Below are 21,126 nucleotides of genomic sequence, written 5' to 3' on the forward strand. Positions count from 1 at the left end.
GAGGAAACTGTTTGCGCCTTTCTTCGTCCTTTTTTTCAAACTTAACTACAGGAGCGGTGGTCTCAAAAACTTGACCGAACACTGTATAACAAAATTAAGTAAAAACTTAGTCAGTGCTATATGGCACTGACGAAGAACCGAAACGTTTGCTTTTTAATTGCACTACAGCGCCTGCTACAGGCCGTTGAAAACGCTTGTCTGGGCCAGAAACTGCCCCCCTCAATGTCCTTTCTGAGATACAGGGCTTTGAAGACGGGGCTTACAATGCAAGTGGATGCGCGCGCATCTTCAAAATGGCCGCGGCCAGTGGCTCACTCAATGTTTACGCGATATAGCTTCATTAGCTACGATACGATCCGAATTAAAACTTGGATTAAAGAATGTAAACCCTGGTTCACGAGAGTCTCGTGTTTGGCGGGCTAGGGCAGGGGTTCTCAACCCGTGGGTCGCGACCCCTCGGAGGGTCGCCAAATTATTTTAGGGGGTCCCCAAATTATTAAAAAAAAAAAAAAAAAAAAAAAAGATTGATTTTTAAATTTTATTTTCACTTTTTTTTCAAAAATAGCAGACCTACAAGCTCGTAGCGCGCCACTCGGTGGCGCGCTATGAACTTGTAGATCTGCTATTTTTCAATAGCTAAATTATAACAATGCTTAAAACACCAAAAGGCGTTCCCGCCCAAAATGGTTTAAGGTTATTGTAGCAGTCAATTTATATTGGGGGTCGGGAGGGGGCGGGGCGGGGGTCCCGAGACATTGCCAAAGCATTTCCGGGGGTCCCCGGCCAAAAAGGTTGAGAACCCCTGGGCTAGGGTACTAATTTACACCATCGGGTTCCTCGTTTGTGGCGGGCAGGCGGTTAATTGCACTTTGAGCACAGAGCACTTCATGAGCATGATAAAATAAAAGGAACAAATGTTTCCCTACAAGTCTCAGTCTATAGAAGTTTTGACTTTGACATTTTGTTAAACAGTGAGCGAGTCGTGTTCGGTCAAGTTTTCCAATACACAGTACCACTCAGTGTTGTTTTTGGCAGCAAATTTCTATTTTAGTTTTAGTCACAGTCTCTTGAATAGTTTTAATTTAGTTTTAGTCACATTTTAGTCACCCGGAATGTCTTAGTGTTAGTCTAGTTTTGGTCGACTAAATGTCATGAGATTTTAGTCGACTAAATGTCATGAGATTTTAGTCGACTAAATCTACTGTCGATTTAGTCGACTCAAATGTATTTCGGCGGGCCTTGATGCCGTCGTAATGGCTGATTTTACACTTGCTGAAAATAGCCGATCTACAAGCTCACAATGCGTCGCAGTGCGACGCGTTGTGAGCTTGTGATAGATCTGCTATTGATTGATTAGAAAACATACATTAACCACTTCAGCCCTATACATTTTGGCCATTTGAAAATAGCCGATCTACAAGCTCACAATGCGTCGCAACATGACGCATTGTGAGCTTGTAGATCTTCTATTTTCAATAGACTTTGTACACATTTTGAACTTGTAAAGTGGGACATTCTGCAATATGAGTACTTTTACTTTTAGTACTTTAAGTACATTTTGATGCCGATGCTTTTGTACTTTTACTCAAGTGCATTTTCAATTCCGTACTTTTACTTGTAACGAAGTAGTTCTAAATTGCGGTATTGGTACTTTTACCTAAGTAAAACAATTGAGTACTTTTTCCACCACTGCTTGGTATGAAACATTTTTAAAACCACTGAGGTAGTGAATGATATATTTGACCGTGCTGTGTGTCCCTCCCTGGAAGGTTCCTGTCCACAGACTATAACCTGCTGTGTGTCCCTCCCTGGAAGGTTCCTGTCCACAGACTATAACCTGCTGTGTGTCCCTCCCTGGAAGGTTCCTGTTCACAGACTATAACCTGCTGTGTGTCCCTCCCTGGCAGGTTCCTGTTCAGACTATAACCTGCTGTGTGTCCCTCCCTGGCAGGTTCCTGTTCAGACTATAACCTGCTGTGTGTCCCTCCCTGGCAGGTTCATGTTCAGACTATAACCTGCTGTGTGTCCCTCCCTGGCAGGTTCCTGTTCAGACTATAACCTGCTGTGTGTCCCTCCCTGGCAGGTTCCTGTTCAGACTATAACCTGCTGTGTGTCCCTCCCTGGCAGGTTCCTGTCCACAGACTATAACCTGCTGTGTGTCCCTCCCTGGAAGGTTCCTGTCCACAGACTATAACCTGCTGTGTGTCCCTCCCTGGCAGGTTCCTGTCCACAGACTATAACCTGCTGTGTGTCCCTCCCTGGAAGGTTCCTGTCCACAGACTATAACCTGCTGTGTGTCCCTCCCTGGAAGGTTCCTGTTCAGACTATAACCTGCTGTGTGTCCCTCCCTGGCAGGTTCCTGTTCACAGACTATAACCTGCTGTGTGTCCGTCCCTGGAAGGTTCCTGTTCACAGACTATAACCTGCTGTGTGTCCCTCCCTGGAAGGTTCCTGTTCAGACTATAACCTGCTGTGTGTCCCTCCCTGGCAGGTTCCTGTCCACAGACTATAACCTGCTGTGTGTCCCTCCCTGGAAGGTTCCTGTTCAGACTATAACCTGCTGTGTGAAGGTTCCTGTTCACAGACTATAACCTGCTGTGTGTCCCTCCCTGGCAGGTTCCTGTCCACAGACTATAACCTGCTGTGTGTCCCTCCCTGGCAGGTTCCTGTCCACAGACTATAACCTGCTGTGTGTCCCTCCCTGGCAGGTTCCTGTTCACAGACTATAACCTGCTGTGTGTCCCTCCCTGGAAGGTTCCTGTCCACAGACTATAACCTGCTGTGTGTCCCTCCCTGGAAGGTTCCTGTCCACAGACTATAACCTGCTGTGTGTCCCTCCCTGGCAGGTTCCTGTCCACAGACTATAACCTGCTGTGTGTCCCTCCCTGGCAGGTTCCTGTCCACAGACTATAACCTGCTGTGTGTCCCTCCCTGGCAGGTTCCTGTTCACAGACTATAACCTGCTGTGTGTCCCTCCCTGGAAGGTTCCTGTTCACAGACTATAACCTGCTGTGTGTCCCTCCCTGGAAGGTTCCTGTTCACAGACTATAACCTGCTGTTTGTCCCTCCCTGGAAGGTTCCTGTTCACAGACTATAACCTGCTGTGTGTCCCTCCCTGGAAGGTTCCTGTTCACAGACTATAACCTGCTGTGTGTCCCTCCCTGGCAGGTTCCTGTTCACAGACTATAACCTGCTGTGTGTCCCTCCCTGGAAGGTTCCTGTTCACAGACTATAACCTGCTGTGTGTCCCTCCCTGGAAGGTTCCTGTTCACAGACTATAACCTGCTGTGTGTCCCTCCCTGGAAGGTTCCTGTTCACAGACTATAACCTGCTGTGTGTCCCTCCCTGGCAGGTTCCTGTTCAGACTATAACCTGCTGTGTGTCCCTCCCTGGAAGGTTCCTGTCCACAGACTATAACCTGCTGTGTGTCCCTCCCTGGCAGGTTCCTGTCCACAGACTATAACCTGCTGTGTGTCCCTCCCTGGCAGGTCCCTGTTCACAGACTATAACCTGCTGTGTGTCCCTCCCTGGCAGGTTCCTGTTCACAGACTATAACCTGCTGTGTGTCCCTCCCTGGAAGGTTCCTGTTCACAGACTATAACCTGCTGTGTGTCCCTCCCTGGAAGGTTCCTGTCCACAGACTATAACCTGCTGTGTGTCCCTCCCTGGCAGGTTCCTGTTCACAGACTATAACCTGCTGTGTGTCCCTCCCTGGAAGGTTCCTGTCCACAGACTATAACCTGCTGTGTGTCCCTCCCTGGAAGGTTCCTGTCCACAGACTATAACCTGCTGTGTGTCCCTCCCTGGCAGGTTCCTGTCCACAGACTATAACCTGCTGTGTGTCCCTCCTGTCCACAGACTATAACCTGCTGTGTGTCCCTCCTGTCCACAGACTATAACCTGCTGTGTGTCCCTCCTGTCCACAGACTATAACCTGCTGTGTGTCCCTCCTGTCCACAGACTATAACCTGCTGTGTGTCCCTCCTGTCCACAGACTATAACCTGCTGTGTGTCCCTCCTGTCCACAGACTATAACCTGCTGTGTGTCCCTCCCTGGCAGGTTCCTGTTCACAGACTATAACCGCCTGTCCAGCGTGGGAGGAGAGACGTCCATGGCGGAGATGATCGCCACCCTGTCGGACGCCTGCGAGAGAGAGTTTGGCTTCCTGGCGACCAGGCTCTTCAGGGTGTTCAAGACCGAAGAGACGCAAGGTTTGTTGTATTCAGAATGCACTCGCACAAACTTGATTTGGCGCGTTCTCTCCTCCGCGTCATCAGTGCCCATATACCGAGGTCGGGGTATGGGCACTGTGTGGAGTTTGCATGTTATCCCCGTGTCCCCTAGGGTACGTACCCTCACATGTTCTCCCCGTGTCCCCTAGGGTAGGTACCCTCACATGTTCTCCCCGTGTCCCCTAGGGTAGGTACCCTCACATGTTCTCCCCGTGTCCCCTAGGGTAGGTACCCTCACATGTTCTCCCCGTGTCCCCTAGGGTAGGTACCCTCACATGTTCTCCCCGTGTCCCCTAGGGTACGTACCCTCACATGTTCTCCCCGTGTCCCCTAGGGTAGGTTCCCTCACATGTTCTCCACGTGTCCCCTAGGGTAGGTACCCTCACATGTTCTCCCCGTGTCCCCTAGGGTAGGTACCCTCACAAAAAACATACAGTAATCCTGGTCTCTAAACTACCTCCCCCTGGCCAGCCGGGGCGCCTGATGGAGGGGATAGGAACTGGTCGGAATAACGTGTTCCTTCCATGCGCTATACGTCCGGCCGGGGAAACTCTCTCCCTGTCAGGTGAAAAGAAGCAGCTTGGACTCCTCATGCATATAAGGAAGCATGAGGTCAATCCCCTCCCCCCCCCCCCCCAGGTTGGCAGAGGAAATGTAGCGCCCAGGATTACATATATGTAGATAATTGACACTGGGTGAAAAAATGGGTTGCAAAAAAATAAATAAAGGATAATATTTTGTCCACAATTCCATGCTTTATCGATGTGATAACATAGGAGAGATAACAGGCAAACGTTGATCAAAAGAACAATTCTTCTACATTCTCTAATGGTGTGGACTTCTTGTAAATATAGTAATACAAATGTTTAATAATAATTGAACTCTTGAGAGCGTATTTTGTAGTGAAACCAAGTGGACCCGTAAGTGTCCATTTGGTTTCATTGTACACTCTCAAGAGAAGGGTCCATTTGGTTAGCAACTCAATAACAGTGATTCCTAGAATTAGCACACAAATAACCAATTGCACCACCATTATATCCCATTCTGGACGGGAACCCATTTTGGTGTTTGGTGTTTTAAAGCATTATGTTATACTTTAGATATTGAAAAATAGCAGATCTACAAGCTCATAGTGCGGCACCGAGTGCCGCGCTCAAAGCAGATATTTGAATATATATATTCTTTCAGAGCGAACGTTTTTAACTTCTTGGGGGGGTCTCTGGAACAACATATTTTCAGATGGGGGGGGTCGGCGGCCAATTTACCCGTATAATCTTTTGGGGTTGACATGAAATACTTTGAGAACCACTGACAGAAACATAGGTTTTCTTTTCAGAAAACTGTCATGATTTAGATTAGAAAATATTTGTAGAGGGTTAACCCATTTTGGGCGGGAACCCCTTTTGGTGTTTAAAGCATTATGTTATACTTTAGCTATTGAAAAATAGCAGCTCTACAACTTGTAGGTCTGCTATTTTTGAAAAATCGTGGAAATGTAGTGCAAATCTGTGAATTTATATTCTTTCAGAGCAAACGTTTTTAACTAAAATCTATGCTTCTGGGCGGTCCCTGGAATAACATATTTTCAGATGGGGGGTCGGTGGCCCAATTACTTATCATTTTTGGGGTCCTTGACATGAATTATTGAGCACCACTGATACAGAAACATGAGGTATTTCAGAAAACTGTCAGAATTTAGAAGACATTTTTTAAAGTCAGGTCTAAATGGGTTAATAATGACTCCATGTGTCCGCGTGTGCTTCCGTCGTCCTCAGGGAAGAAGAAGTGGAAGCAGACGTGTTGCATTCCGTCCTTCGTCATCTTCCTGTTCGTCCTGCTGTGTCTGGTGACCGGCATGTCCCTGCTGGCCGTGTTTAAGGTCAGTGTCTGGTGACCGTGTTTAAGGACAGTGTCTGGTGACTGTCTTCAAAGTCAACGCGAGACCAATCAATCCCTAACTCCCTGCACCTGCAGGTGGAAGGGGGACAACCAGGAGGTGAACGCGGTGGTGCTGGTGCTGCTGCTGACCTTATAACCCTATGACCCTATATGACCTATGACCCCTTGGCAGGTGGACGGGGACAACAAGGAGGTGAACGCGGTGCTGGTGTCCATGGCCAGCGTGGTTGGCCTGGCGGTGCTGCTGAACGTGCGGACATGGTGGAGGGTCAGCGACTCTGTGCTCAACTCCCAGAGGAAGAGGCTGCACGGAGCCGCCAACAAGATGAGCAAGCTGAAGAGCGAGGGCTTCATGAAGGTACATACGAACGACGCAGTGTTGATTTCGTCGACTGAAACCGAGACGAAAACTTGCTCGTCGACTAACCTTTTTTTAGACAGTTTTTGGTTTAGACTAGTCATTGGTTAGACCATTAGTCCTACAACTACAACCTATCTCAAACCCTCACCCTAAACCTAACCTCCCATGGGGCAGCACACCTAAACCTAACCTTAACCCATGTCTAACCAATGACTAGTCTAAACTAAGTATGCACCCCACCTTTTTCCACTGACGAAAACTAAATGGAAAACTAAATGAAAATTAAGCTACGGTGACTCAAACTAAGAGTAAATGTACTGACGATTTCGTCAACAAATAAAAAGTAGACGGAAATGCGCTGCGAGCCTGCGACGCGTTGTGAGCTTGTAGATCGGCTATTTTCAGCAAGTGTATAAACAGTCATTACGACGGCATCAAGGCCCCGCCAAGTACATTTTCAATTCCGTACTTTTACTCGTAACAAAGTACTTCTAAATTGCAGTATTGGTACTTTTACTTAAAGGGATAGTTCAGATTTTTTGAACTTAAGTTGTATGAAATACTTGCCATTAATATAGTGGTTGCAACTGTATTAATTGATTGCCCGAGTCCCGTGGTGGGAGTTCTGCTCTAGTTTTGGTGAAATATCAAGTAGTTCCGGTCATTTTGTAGGGGGCACTGGGGGCCACGCAGTAAAAGTAAATGAATCCACAAAACTAACATAATTTGTATTGTTGACCTATTTCTAAAATATTAGTGCAACTTCCGTTCTTTTTTTACCCCTCTATCACACAGAACTATGTTTTTTGTGTCCATATCACTACGCCCAAAAAATAGTTCCATGTGATAGAGGGGTCAAAGTTGAACGAAAGTCGGGCAAATATTTTAGAAATAGGTCAACAATACAAATGACGTTAGTTTTGTGGATTCATTTACTTTTACTGCGTGGCCCCAGTGCCCCCCACAAAATGACCGGAACTACTTAATATTGACCAAAACCAGAACAGAACTCCCACCACGGGACTCGGGCAATCAATTAATACAGTTGCAACCACTATATTAATGGCAAGTATTTCATACAACTTAAGTTCAAAAAATCTGAACTATCCCTTTAAGTAAAACAATTGAGTACTTTTCCCACCACTGTACAAATGGAGCGCATTGCTGCGTCGGTGAATGTAAACAACTGGAGCCAAATTCCAATACCCCAAAATCTCGGCCACTCGCCTCACTCACTCACTCGCTCTCGGTCACTCCAGCATGGCAAATGATGGTACACGATTGGTCACATATTTCAGCAGGTCACACTGTGCAAAAGGCTTGGAATACGGATGTGTATATTACAGGAAACTCCCGGTAAACTTTCCAACAAACTCCCGTAAACTCCCGAATTGTACCATCACACCCGTATATTACCGTATATTACATTATTACATGTATATGCCCGCTAAACTTGAGGTTTACAGGCAAAATGCCGGTCCTGTAATTACCCGTTAACTCCTCTTTTCACGCAGTGTCACCAATATCACTGTAACACCTCCTCTCCTCTCCTCTCCTCTCCTCTCCTCTCCTCTCCTCTCCTCTCCTCTCCTCTCCTCTCCTCTCCTCTCCTCTCCTCTCCAGGTGTTGAAGAGCGAGGTGGAGTTGATGGCGCAGATGGCCAGGACCATCGATGGCTTCAGTCAGAACCAGACGCGTCTGGCGGTCATCATCGACGGCCTGGACTCCTGTGAACAGGACAAGGTTCTTCAGATGCTGGACACGGTGAGAGACAGAGAGAGAGAGAGAGAGAGCACCCTCTACAGCAGTGGTTCCAAAAATGGGGTCCCTCCAGGGGTCCTTGAGGGAGTTCCAGGGGGTCTCCAGCTAAATGATAGTTTGGAACCAAATGGACCCTTATGGGTCTGTAACTCTGAGAGGGTACAAATGGAACCAGCTTGAGTTAAATTACCGGTAACATTGATTTTACAATATAAACTGGAGTCCCAGAGATAGAAATGCCATTAAATGGGGGTCCGTAGACTAATGTATCAAAGCTGACTTCCGGTTAACCCATTTTGGACTAATTCTAAAAACGCCTTCTAAATCCTGACCTAAGTTTTCTGAAATACTTCAAATAATAGCAGACATTGACATTGCCAAAGTATTTCCGGGAGTCCCCAGCCAAAAAAACGTTGAGAACCCCCTGCTCTAAAGGATAAAGGACGACCCGTCTTGAGAAAACCTCTAATCAAACAGTTCTCCTTTCCCCCTCTCCAAGGTGCGCGTGCTGTTCTCCAAGGGCCCGTTCATCTCCATCTTCGCCTCGGACCCGCACATCATCATCAAGGCCATCAACCAGAACCTGAACAGCGTGCTCCGGGACTCCAACATCAACGGCCACGACTACATGCGGAACATCGTCCACCTGCCCGTCTTCCTCAACAGCCGCGGCCTGAGCAGCGCCAAGAAGATGTGCGTCGCCACGCCGCAGAACGGAGACGCCGGCAACCCCGACGGTATACGCTATATATAGCCTGACGCATACTAGGGCATTCACTTCTAGTCATTTTTACTAGTTGACTAGTTTACTAGTCGACTAGTCGACTAGTTTAACTACCTATTATGTAAAATATATATATATATTTTTTGGAAATAAATATATGTACATTTAAAAACTGTGTACATTGGTGACTATAACTATAATCTAACTGATCTTGAGGCCTACAAAATCACTAGTCAACTAGTACCAACAAGGTCGACTAGTGGATTTACTAGTCGACTAGTAAACTAGTCTAGTTGCTTAATGCCCTACCGCATACCAGTGGTGGAAAAAGTACTCAATTGTTTTACCTAAGTAAAAGTATACCAATACCTCAATTTAGAGGTACAAGTACAAGTACGGAATTGAAAAGGTACTTGAGTAAAAGTACAAAAGTATCGGCATCGAAATTTACTTAAAGTACTAAAAGTAAAAGTACTCAAATTGCAGAATGTCCCATTTCACAAGTTCAAAATGTGTACAAAATCTATTGAAAATGGCAGATCTACAAGCTCACAATGTGTCGCGTTGTGACGCATTGTGAGCTGGTAGATCTGCTATTTTCAAATGGCCGAAATGTATAGGGTTGAAGTGGTAAATGTATGTTTTCTAATCAAAATTAAAATCTCCAAAGTAACTAGTAACTAAAGTATTCAAATGATTGTAGTGGAGTAGTACAAATTTTGGCTCTGAGATGTAGTGGAGTAGAAGTAAAAGTACAGGAAATTGGAAATACTCAAGTACAGTACTTAAGTAAAAGTACTTAGTTACTTTCCACCACTGCCGCATACACACACACATGTACGCTTGCACACACTGTGACCCCCTTTCCACCGGTTGGTTCCCAATGGGAGCCGGTTCAGTTCTTTTTGGTTATTAGTCCATGAGCCAGAGCTCCAACATTGGTGGAAAAAACTAGACCTATATTAAATTGTTTACAGGATCAATACAAGTAAATTAATACATGATAACCCTCCAGAGTAGTAGCCTTTTCATATTTTCTATTATTTTGCATATTTTCCTACATAAATGTAAAATTTGTAATACAATAAATCGTTGTCTTCGTGTAACTAATCAATTGGGGAAGTCCTCATGGTCATAACAATCTAATATAGGTATGGTTTTGCACACTCAATTCATAATTAACATTCCAATTTTGGAGCTCTGGCTCATGGACTAAGAACCAAAAAGAACTGAACCGGTTCCCATTGGGAACCAACCGGTGGAAAAGGGGCCTCTGACTGTGCGACTGTGGCTCAGGAGGTAGAGCAGGTCGTCCAATTATCCGTGGGTCGGCAGTTTGAATCCCGGCTACTCCTGTCCACATGTCGAAGTAAGCAAAGCAAAGCAAAGTTACTATATTTACCCAGGGTAACTGGACTAAGCATCAGATACTTGTTTACAGCCAGGACCTGCTCATAGAACATTTCATGGTAGTGGTTCAATGCCTTGCTCAAGGGCACTTCAGCGGTGGTAATTTTAACGTGCCGGTCCGGGGATACGAACTGGCGACCTTCCGGTATCAAGACCGCTCCGCAAACCGTTCGCCCACCGCTGCCATAAGTGTCCTTGGGCAAGACACTGAACCCCACATTTTTTCCGATGTGCTGGTTGGTGCCTTGCATGGTTTCCGCCGCAATCGGTGTGTGAATGGGTGAATGAAATGCACTACGTAAAGCGCCTTGGATAAAGGCGCCACACGCACACACGCACACACACACTCTAATTAAATGTTATTTAATGTTAACGTCTGTCTGTCTGCAGGCTGGCACGAGGAGTTAGACAGGAAACTGTCCCAGCACAGCCTTGGAGAGCTCACCAAGTTTGGCAGCAAGACCACACTGAACCGCAGGGTAAGTGTGCGTGCGTGCATGCGTGGCATGGCGTGCGTTATTACAAAACATACATTAACCACTTAAGCCCTATATACATTTCAGGCCATTTGAAACTAGCCGATCTACAAGCTCAGAATGTGTCGCATCTGCTATTTTCAAAAGATTTTTAGACATTTTAAAACTTTAACACTGATTATGCTACCGACGTGTATACACGTATTTTCTAATCAAACCGTGGGGGGGGCGTTGGACCTGTTTATACACGTCTTCAGGTCCTTTTTAATGATATCAAACAAGATCGCTGTAATTCAATATATATTTGGCATGTAGTCCGGATCTGTAGTGTGTAGGCCTACGCACACTACAGATCTGTAGGCCTACGCAGACTACATATCTGTAGGCCTACGCACACTACAGATCTGTAGGCCTACGCAGACTACATATCTGTAGGCCTACGCACACTACAGATCTGTAGGCCTACGCAGACTACATATCTGTAGGCCTACGCAGACTACAGATCTGTAGGCCTACGCACACTACAGATCTGTAGGCCTACGCAGACTACAGATCTGTAGGCCTACGCACACTACAGATCTGTAGTCCTACGCACACTACAGATCTGTAGTCCTACGCACACTACAGATCTGTAGTCCTACGCACACTACAGATCTGTAGGCCTACGCACACTACAGATCCGGACTACATCACTTCCGGCTTCTTCTCTACTTATTTCGCGGATTTATCTGGCAATAGCACCACAATCTCGCGTAGAGGGGCTGGGCCGTATTAAATGTGTTAATAAAGTTGTCTGTCTGTCTGTCTGTCTGTCTGTCTGTCTGTCTGTCTGTCTGTCTGTCTGTCTGTCTGCCTGCCTGCCTGCCTACCCGTCCGTCTGACCCATACAGGACACGTACCGGCGTCGGCAGATGCAGCGCACGGTGACCAGGCAGATGAGCTTCGACCTGACCAAGCTGCTGGTGACGGAGGACTGGTTCAGCGACATCAGCCCTCAGACCATGCGGAGGCTGCTCAACATCGTCTCCGTCACGGGTCAGTTGACGCGCCTCCTTCTTATCCCACATTTTGAAACCCATTTTTTTCACCCAGTGTCAATTATCTAATGCAATCCTGGGTGCTGTAAACTTCCTCTGCCAACCTGGGGGTGGGCAGCGGACTGACCTCAAGCTCCCTTCTATGCATGAGGAGTCCAAGCTGCTTCTTTTCACCTGACAGGGGGGAGTTTCCCCAGCCGGACGTAGCGCGTGGAAGGAACACGTTATTCCGACCAGTTCCTTTCCCCTACATCAGGCGCCCCGGCTGGCCAGGGGGAGGTAGTTTAGAGACCAGGATTACTGCATGTTTTTTTGTAAGAGTACCAACCCTAGGGGACACGGGGAGAACATGCAAACTCCCTTTCTTCGTTCTGTTATTTCTTCATCTGTGTTTGATTTTGTCGACTAATATACCGTGACAAAAATTGTTCGTCGACTGCCCTTTTTTCTTTTTGACTTAAAGTACGACTAAATATCTATACAATTTTGTCAACAAACTAAAACTAGACTAAAATGTTAGGAAGGTATAGTGGACAAGAGATCCAGTGTAAGTAAAAGACACAAGTCATTTTACACGCAGAAAACTAAATGAAAACTAAGCTACGACGACTAAAACTGAGACTAAATATACTGACAGTTGTGTCAACAAATACAAACTATAATGTTAGGAGGGGACTAATGGACAAGAGATCCAGTAATTTTACACTTGGTTGCATGCTGAAAATAGCCGATCTACAAGCTCACAACGTGTCGCGCTGCAACGTCATCAAGGCCCGCCAAAGTACATTTTAGTCGACTAAATCAACTGTACATTTAAAACTAGACTAACACTAAAGCATTCCAGGTGACTAAAATGTGACTGAAACTAAATGAAAACTATTCAAGAGACTATATAGGGCAGTATTATGCGTGTCTTAAGTACCAGGTCTTATTACTTAACTTAAGACCTGGAGGCGTGATCAATGCCATTTGGCTATTCTGAGTGGCCAAACAGCATTGACCACGCCTCCAGGTCTTAAGTTAAGTCATAAGACCTGGTACTTAAGACACGCATAATACTGCCCTATGACTAAAACTAAAATCAAAATTTGCTGCCAAAAACAACACTTCATGGTCTGTGGCAAAGACTTGGCCACATGATTTTCCTTTTCACACACCTTTTCAAGGTTCTTATTTTGATCATAAGATCCAATTTCTGGATTTAATTTGGATTCACATTTTAACCCATTTAGACCGTAGGACGTGTGGAGACATCATTGCTAATCCAACCGATGGATCATTTTCATTGATAAATATACGCTGTGGTTTTGACCAGATGGATAATTATACTAAGCTCTTCATTTCTGACTGCAACATGGCTCTCGTTTCAAATATGAACATGAGGGATTATTCAGCGACTTTATCGTAATCATAGCGAGGTAAGCAAGCAACATTATTCCTCACGGTTTTTGTACGGAGCGGAAGGGGGGGCTGGGGGGGGGGGGGGGGGGGGGGCTATCAGAGTAAAAGCTGCCCTATCTGCACCCCCCCCCCCCCCCGAGCTGCTATTTTGAAAGAAATCCTGATTGTGTTAAGAAAGTGTTTATCTTGCAGCTATATAATATAAGTATATGAAGTTTTTATGAGCCAATGAAAATTGCTGGTTTGTGAAAATTCTTCTTTTCTTCAAAGAAGAAAAACAAGAAAAAAAGTGTTGTAACCTGCCGTTTTCTTCTTCTTTCTAATTATTTGTTCGGCTCGAAAAAACGATTTCTTTTTAAATTGATTGACTATTTGACAATAGCAGATCTACAAACTCACACACAGCTCACACTTTCACTTTCAATGTTTTATTTTGGTCTTCAGTTCATGTACAGAATGAAACGGTATATAAATAAGGATACATTGCTATGACCAAAAATGGTGTAGGCTGAAGCTAATTAGCTTATTTTGCCTACCCTTACCAACACACACATTGTTAGCCTTTACATCCGCTACTAAAAAGGTTTTAAAAAAATAAGTAATTGTTATTTTTGAAACATTTTAACGAGACAAATGTTGCATAGGGGACCCTGGTACAACACCTAGTAATGTGGGTAGCACACAAATAAACAACTACACTTTAGAAACAAGCCCAAATAAAAAACTACACTTTGGAAACAAGCCCAAATAAACAACTACACTTTAGAAACAAGCCCAAATAAACAACTACACTTTAGAAGCGAGACCAAATAAACAACTACACTTTAGAAACGAGACCAAATAAACAACTACACTTTAGAAACAAGCCCAAATAAACAACTACACTTTAGAAACAAGCCCAAATAAACTTTCTTCTGTTTTGTTACTGAACACAAGTGTCACTTTTCGACACATCTTTGTCTTTTCGACAACGTTCTGTCAATTTGCTGACCATCCGCTGTCTTGCCGATGGTGTGACGCGTGCAGTTCTCAAATGGCACATCTGTAGACTAACATTGTGCTATACAGTATATAAAAATCACACCTGTGTGAAGTGAGGGGCACTCTTATCATAATATGTCATCATTAGGGATGCGCCAATATGGAAATTCTTCCCCGATACCGATACCGATGTTTAAAATAACAATTTAGCCGATTATTTAGTTGTAGTTGTTTCTAAGGGGTGCTAACCCTTCTATAAACAGCTTTTGTCCCCACAAGTCTCAAGATTTGCCATTGACATTGAAGGGAAAATGTACGTCATATGTAAATGCACAAATCAGCTAACCAATCACAGGCAACAGGCATTCTGATTGGCCAGTATGAGATGATGCATGATGATGTACGATGATAAGAGCGCCCCTCACTTCATTCTTTGATTCTTCGGGGGCTGCATGAACAGCACTCGTGCGCTGTTTTCTGACCCCTTAAAAACAAAGGTGATGGGGCCTTCTCTGTAGCTGCACCCTGGCCTACACCAGGGGTTCTCAACCTGTGGGTCGCGACCCCTCGGGGGGTCACCAAATTATTTTAGGGGGTCCCCAAATTATTAAAAAAAAAAAAAAAAAAAATCACGATTTTTTAAAAATAGCAGACCTACAAGCTCGTAGCGCGCCACTCGGTGGCGCGCTATGAGCTTGTAGATCTGCTATTTTTCAATAGCTAAATTATAACAATGCTTAAAACACCAAAAGGGGTTCCCGCCCAAAATGGTTTAAGGTTATTGTAGCAGTCAATTTATATTGGGGGTCGGGAGGGGGCGGGGCGGGGGTCCCGAGACATTGCCAAAGCATTTCCGGGGGTCCCCGGCCAAAAACGTTGAGAACCCCTGGCCTACACCATGGAATGATCTTCCATTCCACCCTGGAGATTGTTAAATCCAACTTGAAAACGTTTTAGTCTGGCTTTTAACACAGTTTGATGGTTATCGTATGTTGTTGTTTTTGCTGTTTTTATTGTTGCTGTTATTTTGTTTTGCTTGGCTTGTTTTATGCTCTTATCATTGCGCTAGCTGCGGGACAGACTACGGTCTATTTGTCATGGAAAGCACAACAGCTGTTGTCTTTAACCCATTTTGGGCGGGAACCCCTTTTGGTGTTAGCATTATGTTATGCTTTAGCTATTGAAAAATAGCAGATCTACAAGCTCGTAGCACGCAACCGAGTGGCGCGTTACCAGCTTGTAGGTCTGCTATTTTTGAAAAATCGAAGAACGACTGACATAGAAACATAGCTTTTTCAGAAAACTGTCAGGATGTAGAAGACATTTTTAGAATCTGATCTCGGGTCAAAATGGGTTAAATATGCTATATAAATATAAATACAATTCACTTGACTTGACCTGAATGCGAGATAGGCACCCCCCCCATCCAGCGACCTTGAATTGTGCACGGCTGAGGGGAGGCACAGCGCCGAACCGAGGGAGGTTTTTGCTTGCCTGTGCCAACTGTAGCTCTACGCTGCATTGCACTGTATTGTGTATACAGCACATACAGAACAACATACATGTACCCTGAATCAGTCTATAATCCTGTCCCAACAACATACATGTACCCTGAATCAGTCTATAATCCTGTCCCAACAACATACATGTACCCTGAATCAGCCTATAATCCTGTCCCAACAACATACATGTACCCTGAATCAGTCTATAATCCTGTCCCAACATACATGTACCCTGAATCAGCCTATAATCCTGTCCCAACAACATACATGTACCCTGAATCAGTCTATAATCCTGTCCCAACATACATGTACCCTGAATCATCCTATAATCCTGTCCCAACAACATACATGTACCCTGAATCAGTCTATAATCCTGTCCCAACATAAATGTACCCTGAATCAGCCTATAATCCTGTCCCAACATACATGTACCCTGAATCAGTCTATAATCCTGTCCCAACATACATGTACCCTGAATCAGCCTATAATCCTGTCCCAACATACATGTACCCTGAATCAGCCTATAATCCTGTCCCAACAACATACATGTACCCTGAATCAGTCTATAATCCTGTCTCAACATAAATGTACCCTGCATCAGCCTATAATCCTGTCCCAACATACATGTACCCTGAATCAGTCTATAATCCTGTCCCAACAACATACATGTACCCTGAATCAGCCTATAATCCTGTCCCAACATACATGTACCCTGAATCACCCTATAATCCTGTCCCAACAACATACATGTACCCTGAATCAGCCTACAATCCTGTCCCAACATACATGTACCCTGAATCAGTCTATAATCCTGTCCCAACATACATGTACCCTGAATCAGCCTATAATCCTGTCCCAACAACATACATGTACCCTGAATCAGTCTATAATCCTGTCCCAACATAAATGTACCCTGAATCAGCCTATAATCCTGTCCCAACATACATGTACCCTGAATCAGCCTATAATCCTGTCCCAACATACATGTACCCTGAATCAGCCTATAATCCTGTCCCAACATACATGTACCCTGAATCAGCTTATAATCCTGTCCCAACATACATGTACCCTGAATCAGCCTGTAATCCTGTCCCAACAACATACATGTACCCTGAATCAGCCTATAATCCTGTCCCAACATACATGTACCCTGAATCAGTCTATAATCCTGTCCCAACATACATGTACCCTGAATCAGCCTATAATCCTGTCCCAACATACATGTACCCTGAATCAGCCTATAATCCTGTCCCAACATACATGTACCCTGAATCAGCCTGTAATCCTTTCCCAACATACATGTACCCTGAATCAGCCTATAATCCTGTCCCAACATACATGTACCCTGAATCAGCCTGTAATCCTTTCCCAACATACATGTACCCTGAATCAGCCTATAATCAATGTTGACAGAGAACTGATCAATTGTCCACAATGTTAAAGGAGAAATCCTTGACACCGTAACTGCTTGTTTTCCATAGTTTAGCTAAGCTGCTAGGCAAAGCTACACTAAAATAGACCAAGCTAAGCTAAGCTAAACTAAGCTGGCAGGGCAGGCTAAACTAAGCTAAGCTAAGCTAAACTAAGATGGCAGGGCAGGTAACATAGGCTGTTAGCATCTTACATTAGCATTAGCCTTAATAACACAGGTATAAAGAAATGTGTGTGTGTGTGTGTGTGTGTGTGTGTGTGTGTGTGTATATATCTATGTATACACAATACAGTTCAATGCAGCGTAGAGCTACCGTTGGTAGCGTGTGTGTGTGTGTGTGTGTGTGTGTGTGTGTGTGTGTGTGTGTGTGTGTGTGTGTGTGTGTGTGTGTGTGTGTGTGTGTGTGTGTGTGTGTGTGTTTAACCCATTTTGGGCGGGAACCCCTTTTGGTGTTAGCATTATGTTATGCTTTAGCTATTGAAAAATAGCAGATCTACAAGCTCGTAGCACGCAACCGAGTGGCGCGTTACCAGCTTGTAGGTCTGCTATTTTTGAAAAATCGAAGAACGACTGACATAGAAACATAGCTTTTTCAGAAAACTGTCAGGATGTAGAAGACATTTTTAGAATCTGATCTCGGGTCAAAATGGGTTAAATATGCTATATAAATATAAATACAATTCACTTGACTTGACCTGAATGCGAGATAGGCACCCCCCCCATCCAGCGACCTTGAATTGTGCACGGCTGAGGGGAGGCACAGCGCCGAACCGAGGGAGGTTTTTGCTTGCCTGTGCCAACTGTAGCTCTACGCTGCATTGCACTGTATTGTGTATACAGCACATACAGAACAACATACATGTACCCTGAATCAGTCTATAATCCTGTCCCAACAACATACATGTACCCTGAATCAGTCTATAATCCTGTCCCAACAACATACATGTACCCTGAATCAGCCTATAATCCTGTCCCAACAACATACATGTACCCTGAATCAGTCTATAATCCTGTCCCAACATACATGTACCCTGAATCAGCCTATAATCCTGTCCCAACAACATACATGTACCCTGAATCAGTCTATAATCCTGTCCCAACATACATGTACCCTGAATCATCCTATAATCCTGTCCCAACAACATACATGTACCCTGAATCAGTCTATAATCCTGTCCCAACATAAATGTACCCTGAATCAGCCTATAATCCTGTCCCAACATACATGTACCCTGAATCAGTCTATAATCCTGTCCCAACATACATGTACCCTGAATCAGCCTATAATCCTGTCCCAACATACATGTACCCTGAATCAGCCTATAATCCTGTCCCAACAACATACATGTACCCTGAATCAGTCTATAATCCTGTCTCAACATAAATGTACCCTGCATCAGCCTATAATCCTGTCCCAACATACATGTACCCTGAATCAGTCTATAATCCTGTCCCAACAACATACATGTACCCTGAATCAGCCTATAATCCTGTCCCAACATACATGTACCCTGAATCACCCTATAATCCTGTCCCAACAACATACATGTACCCTGAATCAGCCTACAATCCTGTCCCAACATACATGTACCCTGAATCAGTCTATAATCCTGTCCCAACATACATGTACCCTGAATCAGCCTATAATCCTGTCCCAACAACATACATGTACCCTGAATCAGTCTATAATCCTGTCCCAACATAAATGTACCCTGAATCAGCCTATAATCCTGTCCCAACATACATGTACCCTGAATCAGCCTATAATCCTGTCCCAACATACATGTACCCTGAATCAGCCTATAATCCTGTCCCAACATACATGTACCCTGAATCAGCTTATAATCCTGTCCCAACATACATGTACCCTGAATCAGCCTGTAATCCTGTCCCAACAACATACATGTACCCTGAATCAGCCTATAATCCTGTCCCAACATACATGTACCCTGAATCAGTCTATAATCCTGTCCCAACATACATGTACCCTGAATCAGCCTATAATCCTGTCCCAACATACATGTACCCTGAATCAGCCTATAATCCTGTCCCAACATACATGTACCCTGAATCAGCCTGTAATCCTTTCCCAACATACATGTACCCTGAATCAGCCTATAATCCTGTCCCAACATACATGTACCCTGAATCAGCCTGTAATCCTTTCCCAACATACATGTACCCTGAATCAGCCTATAATCAATGTTGACAGAGAACTGATCAATTGTCCACAATGTTAAAGGAGAAATCCTTGACACCGTAACTGCTTGTTTTCCATAGTTTAGCTAAGCTGCTAGGCAAAGCTACACTAAAATAGACCAAGCTAAGCTAAGCTAAACTAAGCTGGCAGGGCAGGCTAAACTAAGCTAAGCTAAGCTAAACTAAGATGGCAGGGCAGGTAACATAGGCTGTTAGCATCTTACATTAGCATTAGCCTTAATAACACAGGTATAAAGAAATGTGTGTGTGTGTGTGTGTGTGTGTGTGTGTGTGTGTGTATATATCTATGTATACACAATACAGTTCAATGCAGCGTAGAGCTACCGTTGGTAGCGTGTGTGTGTGTGTGTGTGTGTGTGTGTGTGTGTGTGTGTGTGTGTGTGTGTGTGTGTGTGTGTGTGTGTGTGTGTGTGTGTGTGTGTGTGTGTTTAACCCATTTTGGGCGGGAACCCCTTTTGGTGTTAGCATTATGTTATGCTTTAGCTATTGAAAAATAGCAGATCTACAAGCTCGTAGCACGCAACCGAGTGGCGCGTTACCAGCTTGTAGGTCTGCTATTTTTGAAAAATCGAAGAACGACTGACATAGAAACATAGCTTTTTCAGAAAACTGTCAGGATGTAGAAGACATTTTTAGAATCTGATCTCGGGTCAAAATGGGTTAAATATGCTATATAAATATAAATACAATTCACTTGACTTGACCTGAATGCGAGATAGGCACCCCCCCCATCCAGCGACCTTGAATTGTGCACGGCTGAGGGGAGGCACAGCGCCGAACCGAGGGAGGTTTTTGCTTGCCTGTGCCAACTGTAGCTCTACGCTGCATTGCACTGTATTGTGTATACAGCACATACAGAACAACATACATGTACCCTGAATCAGTCTATAATCCTGTCCCAATAACATACATGTACCCTGAATCAGTCTATAATCCTGTCCCAACAACATACATGTACCCTGAATCAGCCTATAATCCTGTCCCAACAACATACATGTACCCTGAATCAGTCTATAATCCTGTCCCAACATACATGTACCCTGAATCAGCCTATAATCCTGTCCCAACAACATACATGTACCCTGAATCAGTCTATAATCCTGTCCCAACATACATGTACCCTGAATCAGCCTATAATCCTGTCCCAACAACATACATGTACCCTGAATCAGTCTATAATCCTGTCCCAACATAAATGTACCCTGAATCAGCCTATAATCCTGTCCCAACATACATGTACCCTGAATCAGTCTATAATCCTGTCCCAACATACATGTACCCTGAATCAGCCTATAATCCTGTCCCAACATACATGTACCCTGAATCAGCCTATAATCCTGTCCCAACAACATACATGTACCCTGAATCAGTCTATAATCCTGTCTCAACATAAATGTACCCTGAATCAGCCTATAATCCTGTCCCAACATACATGTACCCTGAATCAGTCTATAATCCTGTCCCAACAACATACATGTACCCTGAATCAGCCTATAATCCTGTCCCAACATACATGTACCCTGAATCACCCTATAATCCTGTCCCAACAACATACATGTACCCTGAATCAGCCTACAATCCTGTCCCAACATACATGTACCCTGAATCAGTCTATAATCCTGTCCCAACATACATGTACCCTGAATCAGCCTATAATCCTGTCCCAACAACATACATGTACCCTGAATC

General features: G+C 44.5%; 1 protein-coding gene across 1 annotated transcript in view; it reads left to right on the forward strand.

Annotated features, from left to right (window-relative positions):
• Positions 1-21,126, forward strand: part of LOC306941159 (kinase D-interacting substrate of 220 kDa B-like) — a 116,092-nt gene that overhangs the window by 40,574 nt on the left and 54,392 nt on the right. Inside the window, exons 16-22 of the mRNA XM_079526471.1 lie at positions 4,061-4,212; positions 6,009-6,112; positions 6,305-6,490; positions 8,117-8,257; positions 8,754-8,991; positions 10,779-10,867; positions 11,755-11,899. Of these exons, the coding sequence (XP_079382597.1) occupies positions 4,061-4,212; positions 6,009-6,112; positions 6,305-6,490; positions 8,117-8,257; positions 8,754-8,991; positions 10,779-10,867; positions 11,755-11,899 (1,055 nt within the window). The remainder of the gene's footprint in view (positions 1-4,060; positions 4,213-6,008; positions 6,113-6,304; positions 6,491-8,116; positions 8,258-8,753; positions 8,992-10,778; positions 10,868-11,754; positions 11,900-21,126) is intronic.

This window comes from Electrona antarctica (assembly GCF_951216825.1).
Source record: "Electrona antarctica genome assembly, chromosome: 17".
NCBI classification, from domain to species: Eukaryota; Metazoa; Chordata; class Actinopteri; order Myctophiformes; family Myctophidae; genus Electrona; species Electrona antarctica.